The sequence below is a fragment of the Mastigoproctus giganteus genome, chromosome 12 (genome assembly GCF_048544385.1).
Source record: "Mastigoproctus giganteus isolate SK-2022 chromosome 12, ASM4854438v1, whole genome shotgun sequence".
Taxonomy (NCBI): domain Eukaryota; kingdom Metazoa; phylum Arthropoda; class Arachnida; order Uropygi; family Thelyphonidae; genus Mastigoproctus; species Mastigoproctus giganteus.
The window spans coordinates 179253120-179268810 of record NC_143586.1 but is presented as its reverse complement, the minus strand read 5'-3'; the positions used below and the strand labels follow the sequence as shown (position 1 = coordinate 179268810).

General features: G+C 37.1%; 1 protein-coding gene across 1 annotated transcript in view; it reads left to right on the top strand.

The window, feature by feature from the left end:
- The window catches only part of TER94 (Transitional endoplasmic reticulum ATPase TER94), a 351159-nt gene extending 343204 nt beyond the window's left edge, over positions 1 to 7955 (top strand). The window contains exon 19 of the mRNA XM_090386402.1: positions 7605 to 7955. Within this exon, the coding sequence (XP_090242528.1) occupies positions 7605 to 7707 (103 nt within the window). The 3' untranslated portion in view covers positions 7708 to 7955. The remainder of the gene's footprint in view (positions 1 to 7604) is intronic.
- Positions 7956 to 15691: the final 7736 nt, after the last annotated feature.

The following is a 15691-nucleotide window of genomic DNA, read 5'->3' as shown; positions in this document are numbered from 1 at the left end:
CCTTCGTGCCCTTTCATCAACTTCATGGGGCGCAGATCGTTCTACCCTTCTTCGCCTTTACCGAGCACTTGTCCGTTCCAAACTCGACTATGGGTCTCAGGCTTATGGTTCTGCTAGAGATAGTGCACTTCGGTGGTTAGATCCAATCCGCCATCCGGACAGCCACTGGAGCATTTCGCACATCTCCTGTCCAAAGCCTTTACGTTGAAGCAAATGAACCATCTCTGTCTCTTCGATGTAAACAGTTTCCTTACAGTACGCCTTCAAATTGAAATCCCTGCCAGATCATCCCACGTGACCATCCGTTTTTGACCCGCTCTGGGAAAACCTCTACAACACCCGTCGGACTGCCAACAAACCTTTTGGTATTCGCATTCCTTGACGGTAGACAACGTTGCCCAGTCCCCAAGGCAATTCTTTCCACCCTGGCATGCTTATTTTCCAACTCGCGACTTCTCCCTTAAGATCTAGGAGAAGGCTGCGACACCGCCATCTGTCTACCAGCAACTCTTTGCATCACATAGACAGCAGTATTCTGACTTTCTGCCAGTCTACACAGATGGCTCAAAGTTAGAATGTCATGTGGGATCTGCTGTTGTGTTCCCTCACAAAACATTATCCTATAAGAAACTAGCATTTATACTGCAGAGTTGCATGCAATACAAACAGCCCTAGATCACATTCAAAATCGCGACTACCAGAGGTATATGATTTATTGCGATTCATCGAGCGTGTTACAGGCCCTGGTATCGGTGAGTTTTAACCCTCATCCGATCCTGTCCAGGATCCGGCAGATTCTTTTCTCTCTCATGAAATTAGAATTTGATATTCGCTTTTGCTGGATCCCAAGCCACATTGGGATCCGGGGAAATGAATCGGCTGATACCGCTGCCAAATCAGCCATTTCCCTGGATAATCATTGCCTGTCAGTCCCCTATACAGACTACAGGCAAATAATACGCTCTAAATTATATTCCCAATGGCAAGATTCTTGGCACGGACAGGTCACAAATAAACTACATCACATAAAGCCTGTAATTTCGCAATGGCAGTCCAGTCTACGCAGGTCTAAGAGAGGAAGTTGTTCTTGCTCGGCTCCGCATAGGTCATAGTCATCTAACCCATTCCTACTTGCTGAGGGCGGATGACCCACCTATGTGCGAGATATGTACTGTTATTTTAACCGTCCGTCATATTTTAATAGAATGTCCTGTTTTTATAGAAGCACGACGCTTGTATTTTACCGCTTTTAATAATTTGACTGAGCCATTTACACTGTCAGATTATAGGTGACAGACACCACATGTCTGACGTTTTTAATTTTTTACAATTTATTAATTTTTATACAAAGATCTAAGTTTTATACCTTTTTAACACAATAATTAATTGTTTGACGTGGTAGCCCTGGCTACCAAAATGTTTAATAGCATTTTAAATTTGACTTGGCGCATTATGGCCTTAGCTGCCAATGCGCCATTAAAAAACCAAACCTTTAACCTTTAACCTCGGTTTAGCCAAGTCTGCACAGCACTGCCGCTGTTTTAAACAAAACTTTGATACAGCATTTCTGAAGATGCTAAAGATGTGGTGTCTTTCTTGAAGCAGTCATATCAGTTGATATCTAATAGATGATTCCAAACAGAAACCATACTGTACTAGTAAACAATCTTATGGATGTATTTTAATATTCAGTGTGCACTTTTGGCAGTGAAGTTTAATTTCTGGGGTATAGTGTATAGTGTGTTTAGGGTCTAACGGCACCAGGGGTTTCCCCCATCTCCGCGTAATATACATTGTGGTGTTATACAGAACACTGTAGAGGCCAGAGGTTTAAAAGTGTGTAGTGGGACTTTAAAAAAACTTCCTGTTTTCCTCCTGTCAGAAATTAGCAGCTCTTCAGGCTGTTTCAGAAGTTATCCATAATGGGTGCAGAGCATTAATAAATTTCTTGCATCATATGCCTCTACTACTGGTACCCACTGGCTAAAAGCAAATTTCTGCACATCTATTCTGCAATTGTCACTCAATTTGATTTTATGTCCCCCTGGTGAGTAATCCGAGCAAGAGGAAGAATCCCATCAGCATTCAGCTTCCTCAAACCATTCAAGGCATTATACACCTCAAATAGATCACCTCACAGGTGCATAGTCTCCAGATGCTGCAATTTGCAGAACTTAAACCTGTTTTGGCCATAGCAATCTGTTGTTCCACTCACAAATGTTGTTGACCTTCTCTCTACTCACTCAGGCAACTCTACGTCCTTCCTAAAATGAGGTCTCCAGACCTGTATGCAGTACTCAAGATGTGGCCTGACCATTGCCTTGTGAAAGAGGACAATCACCACCTTATTATACCTGCTAGCAAAATTCCTGTATATCATTGACAGGACACCATCAGCTATTCTTGCAGCCTATCTGCAGTGCTCAGAAAACTTCATAACTGACTGGACAATTCCCCCCCCCTCCCCGGTCCTTTTCATTCTCCACTACCCTCAGTGTAGTACCACCCAGTTGGTACGTCACTCTGTGATTACTGCTGTTCTTGTTTGTTATTTAAGCGCATTAGCAACTAAGGCCATATTGCTCCGGGGATATGCGGTAGTCATTCCCTGACCTTTCCACATCCTCCGTATTTGGTGGTCACGGGCCCAAACCCCGGCCTAATCAAGAAGCGTTTGCTATGCACTGCTACTCCTGCCCTCCTGGCTACAGAGGCGCCGTGATTACTGCTACCCATGTGCAGTACTTTACATTTGTCAAATGTTAAACTTCAATTGCCACTTCTCATCCCATCTGCTCATCTTTTCCAAACTTTTCAATGTCATTTATGAAGACAAAACAATGGGCCAAACATCGAACCCTGTGGAACTGCACTAATAACAAATCCACGAAGAGCACTGTCCATTGATTACCACTCTCTGTCTTCTCCCACTCAACCATCCTTTTATCCATCGTAGCAACTTCCCTTAATGCCATACTGGTTCAATTTGTACAATAGTCTTCAAGGTGCAACAGTATCAAAAGCTTTCCTAAAATCCAAGTACAGTCAATCCTCGTATAACACGTGTTTACATTACATGATTTATAAGTAGAGGAGCGATATCGTATATAACACGAATTGAATTTGCCTGTGTGTTTACAAGAAATGGCAGTCGAATGCAAAATCACCCCAGCTGAACGCAGCACGATAGGAATGAAGAGAAGAGAAGATTCTGAAAACGTATTTGTTTTTTATATCAGTGAAGGGGAAACATTTCACCATAATAACATAAAAACGCACACAATTCCCGCTATCGGTATTATCGCAAATGCAGTTAGATCGAGTTTACTACCAGTTTATAACAGATTCCACTAGCAGAAATGCAACTGGAATTGTTTTATGGTAGTAACCCCCGGAAATGTGCATTAGCAAAATGTGAGCTAGTGAGGTGTTAATAGTGTGCCTCTGCCTTTACAGTGTTGTTTATTCAGTTGCTACACAAGTGCAGCTTTGTTTATGTGTATCAAGCGTGCCTCTTCATTTTGTAATTGTGCTTTATTCCCTAAAAATGAGTAAAATATTTAAAAGGTGTGAAAAGGAAGTATCCTGGTGAAAACACTACAGATTCAGAGATAAGAAGAAAAGCAATATCGATAGACAGAGGCAGACTGGGTCAAAAATTCTTACCCGGGAAAATTTGTAACGACCTCATAACTAGTGTTTATGGCCAAAGTCACATTTCTGGCCTCCGGCCCACCGGGTTTCCCCAGTAAGGCTTATGGCCAGTTCGCCTCTGTCGATAGAGAAAAAATATGAAATTATGAAACACTTTGAGTGAAATGAAAGACCATGTGATATTGCATGTGCTACAGGCCTAAATGAGGCAATGCCGAGAATTAGAAAGAATGCAGAGAAAATAAAAACTTTCATAGCAGGAACAAAAAAGTGTCTCAAAGTGTAACAAAATCCATTAGATCAAAATACAAAGAATTGGAAGAGATGGAACGTCTTTTTGAATAGAAGATCAAACAAAGAACAAGTTTGCTTACAATAGAAGCAAAAGCATTAGCAATATTTTATTACGTAATAGTCATAATAAAATACTTACGTATTTTATTATGACTAAGTAATAAAGACTATAATTGTAATAAAATACATAAGTATTTTATTACAATTATTTATTGCATTTGGCAATGTTTTGGTTACAGATGTGTGTTCAATCTTGGGTGGTCAGCACCTAACCCTATTTTTTCCATGGGGCCTGTTATTTATATTGCACGAGGGTTTCTAGGAACACAACTATTGTGCTATATGAAAACTGACTGTATATGATATCAAAATTATTTTTTTGCATCCAGTTCCTTTGTGGCCGCATCATATCTATTCAAATTGGTCAGACAAGACTTCCCCTTAACAAACCCATGCTGTTTCTGAATTATTACTGCTGTCGTCTAGATGATCCTGCACTGCTTCTTTAACCTGTGACTCCATTATTTTCCCTGGAACAGAAGTCAAACTAACAGGTCTGTAATTACTCGTGTCACCTTTTTTGAATTGGGGACACATTTACACATGCTCCAATCCATGGGACCTGCCCTGAAGTCAAGGATGCTTTCATAATTATGACTAAGGGCTTGTTACTTCATTTGCTGCTTCCTTTAATATAACTGGATAGGTCTATATCCACCCGAGATGCCTTTCTTATGTTCAATTTCAACAATTTCTCCTCCATTTTGTGCTGAATTATTACAAAATCATTTAGTTCCCTGCCAGAGTTTGATAAGCTTCTGGCCTCCACTTCCCTAGAGACTTTCTCATGTGTGACTGTAGATGCAAAATACTCATTCAGTTTGTCAGCTGCTGCAGCATGTTCATCAACTATCGAAATGTCAATGTGAAGTGGACCAATCTCATTCATTCCCTTCCTCTAGAGTTTACATAAGTAAAGAAATCTTTACTGTTTTTCTTTGTATCCTTTGTGATTTGATTACAGACTATCTTATATTGACCATAGGTGTCTGTGTCTCCTGATAATTTATATGCATCCCACACATTTTTCTTCTCTGCCACGAGTCTCATTAGTGCATCTGACATCCATTTAGGCCTAATAAACCTGGAACAGTATTTCTTAGTTGGTATGAAAAGCCTAGTAGCTTCCAAGATTAATTCCTTGAATGCTTCCCATTTAGAATTTGCTGTTGGTAACATTATCAGTTGGTTCCACTTAAAAAATCTCTGAGACCACTGTAGTGACCTTTACAAAAGGAAAAAGGCCTTCCCTTTACCCCTGATGGTAGTTGCATCTTTAAGTAAATCATGCATCAGTAGACTGATCACTGCCACCTAGTGTTTCCTTTATCTACAGATTCTTAATGCATGAAAAATCATTGCTGATAATCAGATGAAGAGTATTACTCCTTCTGGTTTCCTCTCGAGCATGCTGCTGTAGAAAAGAATTGTCAAATAAATCCACAAGTTATGCTTGTGGGTGAGAGACTAACCCACAAGTTCCAGTCTATGTGGGAAATAAAATTCCCCATTATAAGACAGTTTCATATACTGGCCCACTCTATTTTTCTGTATGGTTGATCATTGTGCTAATCAGTGTCTGTGGCCTGTAACACACTCCTACTCTCAACTTGGTTTTTCAAGTGCTTATGTCACTCCAGTCTGACTCAACACTACACTGTCCACCCATGTCAACTGTTTGCACTTGCCTAGAGTTTGTGTTTCTTAACTAACAGCATCACCCCTCCTTCCCCCCTCTATCAATTCTGTACACATACTCCTCAAAGTTCCAGTTCTGCAATCCTTATGTCTGTGTGATACCATGTCTCTGATATCTCAACAGCATCAGCATTTGTGTGCATGCACCTGTTCTTACTCTTAGTTACCCTAACTCAACCCATGTATTTACTTGTACCATGATGACTCCCAGCAGTCCTTGAACCCCCAGTACCTCGCTTTCCAGGCTGCTGCTCATTCCAGTAGAAGCAGTGCACTTTCACCTCTGCCAGTAGTTACTGTTAATCTGTTAGTCCATGTATTGCCCCCCAAGCTGGCAGTTTTCTGACCCACCTAACACGTCTCAATAGAATCAGCAAATATTCTTGCACACTTTCTATTTAAGTAAAAATAGCCTCCTTTTCTGAAATTAAAACCAGTGCCTTTAACTACTGAATATCTTCCTTCATTCCAAATAATGACTATATGATTGCTACCTGCCAATGGTTCATGCAATTTAAGCCCCCCCCCCACCCTCCTCACCAACATAAAATGAATTCTCAGTAATGATGAGGTCTGGAATCTTCTTATCGATATTATTTTCTCTGACATGCTGGTATAATTAATGGTCATTTAGTTTAATAAATTTTGTTCCCCGTGCTGAATTTCCTTCCATTTATTCTGGTCAGATAGGGGAAGATTAAAGTCACCAATAATAAGACATTCACATTTACCTGTCTTCATTTTCTGGTCTGCAGATTACTCCCATTATACCCTTTCTTCCAACTAACTTACACCATACAGAATCTGTGCTGAATATTGTCTTGCAGTGTTATGTCAAATAAATTTAATGATCTTTTTCAATCTGTATTTTGGCTAACTGAAAAAGATGGTCCCACAAATCTGGAAAAGCCCTGATTTGTTACCCTTCAAACTTCTGAACTATTTAATACTGCATTAAAAGCACCAAAACATTGTGCATAATTTCATGATATGAAAAATTAGATCTTTTTACTTATCTGCTATCAGGGATGCAGGATTGAACAATTATGCTATAACTATCACTTTCTGATTGGTAGTTAAAGGAGGCCTGGGAAATGTTTTGAGGTGACTTAATTATAAGTATTCTTAACACACTCTGAGAAAGTACAAATACAGAAATGCAGCTATTAAACAATAGAAATAGAAAAATTAGTAATGTAAATTATACATAAAAAATCGAATTTTTATTTTTAATTTCTTTGTAGAAGTTTTTATAAAATAATACAGTAGCTTTGGGTTTATCCGTCTCCATAACATATAAATCAACTTGTGAACATTCACTTATACAGGACCTACATACTAATACCAAAACAGTTGATGTTCTGAAAATTCCCAAAACAAAAAAAAAAAAAAAAAGTCCAATAGTAAATTTATATCTTTTTTTATACCAGAGGTGGTTTTTTTTTTTTTTTTTTCATAAATTTAATTAAGAATAACAGATTCAGAGTTCTAACATTTTGGTGATTATTCTGTAGGTCTTTCTAGCCCATTGTTGCTGCTTTAATATTTGTATTATATTCTTGTAGTGTTATTTTAAATTTTTTTTTGTTTTGTATTCATAGAAATGCATTTCACTTACATTTAATTTCAGTGAATATGAGAATCCACTAAATACATAAATAGAAGAGATGGAGCAGGTGTGCCACATGAAGGGCAAATATGATCTGTATAAGTGAATGTTCACAAGTTGATTTATATGTTATGGAGATGAGGCTTAGTATGCCATAAAGAGAAAGTTTGAGGACCTGTAATTCTTATTGAATTTTGTTCAGTAAGCATTTCTAAAGTTGTTTAGCATTTATAGGAGATTTCCCGGTTAGGTGCTATTTTATTTTCATCAAATGATATTTATTTATTAGGTTTCCAAGTAACCAAACAACAGGTCCAGGAGGGAGTCAAGGTGGAAGTGGAGCTGATCAAAGCAACTTTCAAGATGATGGAGATGATGATTTGTACAGCTAAACAAATCCTACATCATTAAAAGAAATTAGGACCATGGGGAAGGGGGGGTCAGAAAAACTTTATTATGCACCCTTTCAGTCATACAGAAACTATTTGGCGACATCACTAGAGCTCTGATGATTGTTTCTTTTATCCCGCCACACTGCTGAGTCAAGAAATGGACTGTTGGTTTAAATAACATTTTCTTTGTGTTAACTGCCCTTGAAAAAACTGTATATTAAAGTAAAGATTAAAAATTTTTAACAAAATTTCATATTTTCGTTTTTTATCTGTTGTTTAAACTGATTGCTTATTCATCCAAGTATGAATAATTAGAGATCTTAGCATTGAAATAAATTGGCAAAATACTACTTTACCTTAAAAATTGCATCCTGCTTTTATTGTGCAAAACATTTTATGTTCATGTAGTTCAAGTAAATTAGCAAACAGAATTCAGCACTATGGCTATTTCCTGAACTTTCTGCATTGTAAATTTTCATATTTGGAAAGTAAATGTGTTCTTTAGAGCAGTTATGGTTATCTTTTTAATATATATTAATTTTACTTTAAGAGATCATCTGTTTTGGTAGGCATTAATTACATGGTTTTCACGTGATTTTTTGATATATTCAGGAAATTTTACAAATAAAATGTCTGACATCTAATATTTAGATTTTCATTATATATCATATTATTGTATTTCACTGCAATAAAAATGTGGGTTTAGTTTGGCATATCACAAATTCCAGTTTAAATTATCATGCTAAAATGTTTAGTTTTTGCCATGTACAATTAAATATTTGCTTATTTTCAAAACATTTGTGATATTTGGCATGATATGCACCTTTATGGCAATTACTTAATTCCAGTTGGCAAAACCTATTAAAGTTATTAACATAAGAAATGCTTTTAAACCACTTGGGTCTTATTTCATTTTACTTCATTTTCTTATGTCGTTCAACCCACATCCTTATCTCTTGCATGCTTGCTTTTTCATCTTTTAGGTAATTTGTGGTATTAAAAAATGCAATATGTTTATAATAAAAAAAAGTACGGAAAACTTAGCTACTTACCAGTAGCTAAGTAATCGTGTAGCTTACATAGGCCATGAGCTGACAGAATATGCTAAATCGGTTGTCAGCAACCTGCAAGCTATTGAAAAATTAGAGATATTGTTTCCAGGGTGGGAGGGGGTGGAATTGTGAATGTTAGTATTTTCAAATCATTCACATTAACCGAGCAGTGGTCACAAGAGATCTGACAGGTCCCTCATTAAAAAAATAAAATATCTGCATTATTAATGATTAAAAATGTGATTTTTTTTTTTTTTTTTTTACCTTTGTTAATATAACTAAGCTTTTATTTTAGCAGATTTGGTGTGATATTTCCAAGCAAAGGAATATTTGTTATTTACTTTGAATTAAAACTACAAATGACTTGTCAGATGGTCCCTTTCACATAACCCTTCCAATTTTTGTTTTCAGTATGCTAGTTTCATTTTCAATAAAAATTCCATTGTAGTAATTGAAAGCAATAGCTGACAAATCTGATAGAGAAATTTGATACTCTGTGTTTTGTTTACTTGTAATGCAAAATGTTTTTTCTCTTGATTATTAAAAATTAATAACTATGAAAATTTTATATCATTATTGATATAAAATTGTAGTTTCGATTGTTATTATTTATTATTGGCAAAACAGAAATGCATGTGCTTAAGTTTGAATTTTTGTACCCTTGACTATTCTGTTTTGAAAAATGGAAGTGGCTATTAGTTTCATTTTACTAACCCCCCCCCCCACCCCCAGAAGAACTAATAAAAGTTATCATTGAAAATAACATGTAAAAAAAAGACTACATTTAATAAGTTTGTAATCAGTTAGAAAATATCAAACATTATTCTACTTCAAGCAGAATTCAAAAAACCCAAAAATCATTTTCAGTTTTATTATAATTATAACAACTTTTGACACCTGACAGGTACTGCCATGACCTTGTTTGCTATAAACTGAGACGACTACTGGTGGGCTAAAATTGTATATACCATTAAAAATTCCAAACTAGTGTATCCTGAAATATTGGGGAAAGCTGAATATGACTAAGTGAGCTTCACAATGCATTCAAGTACATGTGGATTTAGTAAATACTACAACCGTAATGTGCATAGAAGACTTCTGTGTAGCATTGTATGTTTTAGTTATGTCTTAGTATTGAATGTAGTCTATGTGAATTGTTATTTGTTGTTTTTCAATGAAATTAACAGTAATAATTTTGTTACTTTGAAGTTAAAATATTTATTCAATAAAATATAAATTTTTATCATCCGGTTTGTGTTCCACATAGGGTTTTCACCTTTTTAAATTGGCCCTTATGCAAAAAAAAAAAAGCATACCACTCTGCCTGATGAATAGCTATTGTAAAGTTTTTTGCTACATGTGGACTTACCACAAAAGAAAATACTATTACTTAATTCTGTTGAATTTTAATTGCATACATTACAGATTTTCTTGGATCTGTAATGGATTAAACAGAAGACCACTCACATGATTTTTAATATAAGTTATGATTGTGTAATAAAAGAACACTAAAACAATTTCATGTTTTAAGTTTACCAGTTGGTTTATAACTATTGCCTCATTACTTTAAGAGTTTTGTATAAAAAACAGTTTTTTTTTTTTCTTTAGTAATGACTGATATTAGAAAACTTATTTCTGTTGTGTCTGTAGCCCTAAAACTCATTACAAAGCAAAAAAACATTCAGAAAATGTAAAGAATTTGGGTCCAAACGAGCTTTAAGAGTCAGGAACTAGTACATATTTCTAGGCAATATATTTTATACAGGGTATTCTGCAATTGGAGTCAGTGAGTGGAATCTGAAATTTGAAGCAAATTTGATTAATTGAAAGCATCAGTCATCACTTAGTTAGCATTACTGATCATGTCTTTTGAGATTGGCAAATACCATGAAATCCAGTTTTGAAAATGGTTTTTGTAGGTCAGCTGTGTAATACACTGGACCAAACCCTTTGCCAGCTAGGGGCCATCTGTGTATAATCCTGCTGTCTCTCTTCTGCCAGCTCACAACTGCTAGTGCTGGGTACTGTTAATAAGGCTAAGGCCATGTCTGAAGGTGAAAGGTATATTCTTGCTATGTACACAACTAAAAATTCAGTAGCCGAGTGGTCAGGAGCGGGAGTGCAGTAGCACCTGCTCCTTGAATAGACCAGGGTTCAAGACCCTGACTGCTAAATACAGTCAATCTGCCAACCTGCGCTGGATCAGCATGGCAGATTAGGGTCCATTTCCCTCAACATGAATTGTTGAGGAAGCTTCCATCCTGCAGTGAATTGATAATGGCTTTTTTTTTACATGCCCGTCTCCACACTTTTCTTATCATATTCACTGAACCACCATAAATAGTCATACTAGTATAAAAAAACTACCTGACAAAAGATATAAACCTCGAAACTTCCTAATTCATTTCACAAATATGTAGTCCCAGTTCTGATCTATGTCCATTTACATTCTGCCAAACCTTTTTTTTTTTTTTGACAGAATCTGTTACTAGTTTGCTCATTCACCACTAATCCCAGTGGGGTGGAGTGATGGTTCATGCTTAATTATTGGGTCAGGGATTCCTCTTTCTTCAAAAAAAAAAAAAAAAAAGTGTTACTTGTGCATATTGAGGTGTGCTCAAAAAGTTCTAAGAATTGTATAAAAGACATAGGTTCAAAATTTGTGTCCCCCCCCCCAATGTATTTCGACGAGAAGGTCAATACACTTATTGTATTTAGTCTGCAAAGAGTTAACTTAGGTACAAATTAGTGCAATAGATCATTTCTGTATGTAGCCAACTACTTAAATAGTTATGAATTGGCATCATTTAAGTATATCTCATTGTGAATACCTTCACATCGGCAAGGTATTCACAATGATATTGCACTACCTTCTCTTTATATCTTTTGTCAAGTAAGTTTTTTATATAGTATGACTATTTATGGTGCTTCAGTGAAGATGATAGAAGTGTGGGGACGGGCATGTAAAAAAAAAAAAAGTAAACTACAGCCATTATCAATTCACTGCAGGATGGAAGCCTCCTCAATAAGTAACACTTCACCATAGGAGAAGACTTGTTACTTACTCTCATCGGTAGGTGAGCAGGTACCCCGGTGTTGCAATGATGACAACCCAGTTGTGAAGTATAACTCCACAATACAAGAGACACCTGATCATGTAAGATAATTTAGATTACGTGATTTAAGGCTAATCTAAATTAAGGTAATTTCGATTGCATGATTTATTACGTGTTATGAAAGAAGTTAACTTACGTACAAATAGTGTAATATCATCATTACTGTACATAGTCAGCTATTTAAGTAGTTACGAATTATTATAATTTAAGTATATCTCACATTGTTAATACCAAACGAGTTATGATATTGCACCACCTCAAAAATTAACTTCTTTTATAACCTGAGGCTACAAAAATTACGTAATCTTAATTACCATCAGGCATCTCTCGTATTGTGGAGTTATGCTTTGAAACTAAGTTGTGATCATTGCAACACCAGGGTACCTGCCCGCCCACCGATGAAGAGCCAATAAGCTCCTAAATGGTGCTGTATGGTTGTGTGGTATCCGTCGAGGTAGTACAATATGATAACTCGTGAAGGTATTCGCAATGTGGTATACTTAAATGGTGCTTTTGCACTGACTTGTACGTGAGTTAAATTCTTTCGAAACTTGAGGCTCTAGCCCTAAACTATGTAGTCTGCAACGAGTTTTATGCTTGAGGCATCAAAACAGGCTTCCACAGCTGCTTTTAGCTCTTCGTCTTAAAAATTGAGTCCTACAAAAATGAGACACAGCTTCTAAACAGTTATAGCTACTTGGGGCCATATCTGGTTGTATTGGGGAGTTAATTGTTCAAATCCACACATGAATTTTAGTCTGAAAAGCCCTGACATTGTGTGTAGGTGTTTGAGCAAAACTGGATGACCTGACTTTTGTCCCTTTTTTTGTGAATTGTAAAGTTAAAACAATAGCTGGGAAAGTTTTAGATGCAAGGTAATAAATTAATGGTCCTTTTGTGTCCCAGAAAACAGGCTGCTTTTCCAGATGATTATTTGGCTAAAAATTTTTTTTTTTTTTGGCAGAGATCCCTTGGTTGAAGCTTCTGACATCTAAATCTAGTAACATATACATTACCTCTATCTTTGAACATGGATCACTACAATTACTGCAAAATACAATGCTTTCTCATATTCCTCATTGTGGACACCTGTACATTGAGGCATAGTGATGTTGCTGGATCTCTATAGAGTAGCATATTAGGCTCCAGGCTAACACCATAGGAATCTGCTTTCTGTTAGCCGCCATATAAATTTGGAAACCATAATCCTGTTGAGGGGGCCCAGCTTCAACACCATTTTAGCCTCTTCTTCAATGGATAAGTTGGCCTGGGATGCCTTGCAGGAGATCAATTGGTCTAGTGGTTTGCCTACAAGGCAACCCACTAGGCCAATTTGTTTGACGTTTGTGGATCAATCAGGAAGTGGATATGATATTGCCAAAGAGAATGTCTTTGTATGTGTGCAATGTAAGGAGAATGTGCCAACTCAGCATTGTTATGGGCTTATATAAGAACTCGAAGGACAGGGTGCATGCCCTCGAAGGATTTAAAATGGGGGCCTATCAAGCTTTAAGCTGGCCATGTCAATGTCAGAGTTTGCACTTGAATATCACACAACAGTAGCAAACCCCAAGGCAGAATGCAGTGGTCCCAAAGGAACTAGTAGGTGACTATTGTCAGGGGAATGGGGAGCATATTGTGCAAAAAGGATAGATGGAACAGAACCAGGGGCAAAGGTTGATGATGTAGAGCAGATATCATCTTTTAAGGGCACAGGGTGATGTACACTTTGGCACTAACGATATTAAAAATAAGAGACCAGCGGAATTAACAAGTACAGATCAATGCTGAAAAAAAGCAGTGTTAGGGTTGAATTTGAATGTTTGCAATTCTGCCCAGACATGATAGGAGGGAGTATATGATGAGAGCCATGTCGATCAGTTCGGCCCTGGAGAGATGGTGTAAGGGGTAGAATTTTTCTCACCCTGGTCTGCTTGTTAATAGGAGAGACTGCTTCTACAGGGATGGGATACTTAAATAGAAAGGTGCAAGAATATTTGCTGATGCAATCATTCTTGCACCCAATAAATATATTTCCACATCGATATTTATCGAGGTGCAAATATTCTTGCATTGATGCAAGAATATTTGTCGAGGCAGAGTTATCTGGATCGGAAAACTGCTAGATTGGGGGGATCGACGGACTTTATGTAAAAAATGCTAAGAGTATAGTTAACAAATTTCATGAGCTTGGAAGTGCTGATCAAGATCAAAAGCATATGTTGGGATATCAGACATGGTGTCACACAGACATAAGCAGTGCAGAATTGGAATTTGGGGAGTACAATGTGTACGGAAAGGGAGGTGGGGTTATGCTGGTAAGAAACAAAATCTAAGGAAGTGCATCCAATGATGTTGGACAATGCAATGTTAAGTCTCGTGAGACAAGCACGGGGAAAGGAAATATGAGAGTAGGTGTGTGTTATAGGCCTAATGAATCTGATAGTAATGAGCAATTGTGAACAGAAATAGTGGGCCAGTAAATCCGGGTGCCTTATAATAGGAATTTTAATTTCCCAGAGATTGACTGGAATTTGTAGGTTGGTCATACACTAGCAACACTTTTGTGGATTTATTGGATGATTGTTTTCTACTGCAATATGTTCGAGAGGCAACTAGAGGGAGTAAGCATTAAGAATCTGCAGATAAAGGAACCACTAGGTAACAGTGGGATTTACTCAGAGGTAACTACCATCAAGAGTAAAGGGAAGGGTTATGGTGGGCTGAGACAGTTTAAATTCTATACGGTGAAACCAACTGATGTTACCAACAGCAAATTCAAAACGGGAAACATTCAAAGAATTAATCTTGGAATGTACTAGGCTTTTCATACCTACTAAGAAATATTTTTCAAGATTTAGGCCAAAATGGATGTCAGATGCCAATTAGACAGAAGAAAATTGCATGGGATGCATATAAAATAATAGGTGAGACAAGTCTATGATAGATATAAGCTGGTCTCTAACCAAGTCACAAATGAGGTTAGCGAGGCAGAGGCAGATTACGAGAAATCTTTGGCAACGGATGCTAAGAAAAACAGAGTTCTTTACTTAAGTAGGAAGGGGATGAATCAGATTTGTCCACTTGATATCGAGGGTTCAACTGTTGATGATTCAGCTCAGGTAGCTAACAAACTAAATGAATATTTTGCATCTAGGTTCACACATGAGGTGTTATTCGGGAAGGGGAATGCCAAATGTATTCCCCTGCCCGAATTGTATTAAACTCTGGCAGTAAGCTACATAATCTTGTAATAGCTGAGAGTAAAGTGGAGGACAAATTGTTGAAGATAAACATAAAGGCACCTGGGGTGGATGGAATCTATCCAGTTATATTAAAGGAGGTGGCAAAGCCATAATTATGAGAGCTTCCTTGGACTCAGGGGAGGTAGCCATGGACTGGAGATGTGCAGTCACTTCAATCCACAAAGGAGGATTAAAGGGAGACAGATAATTACAGACCTGTCAGTTTAACTTTTGTTTCAGGGAAATTAATGGCGGCATTGGTTAAAGAAGCATTGCAGGATCATCTAGAAAAGACTTCAGTTATAGCTCGGAAACAGCACGGGTTTGTTAAGAGGAAGTGTTGTCTGACCAATTTGATTGGATACTATGATGTAGTTATAAAGGAACTGGATGCAAGGAATAATTTTGATATCATATATTTGGATCTTAGAAAGGCCTTTAACAATGTTGAACATGGAAGACTACTCCACAATTGGAGCAGTGTGGCATTGGAGGCAAATTGCTGCTATGGATAAAAGAGTGGTTGAGTGGGAGAAGAAAGAGTGGTAATCAATGGACAGTGCTCTTCGTT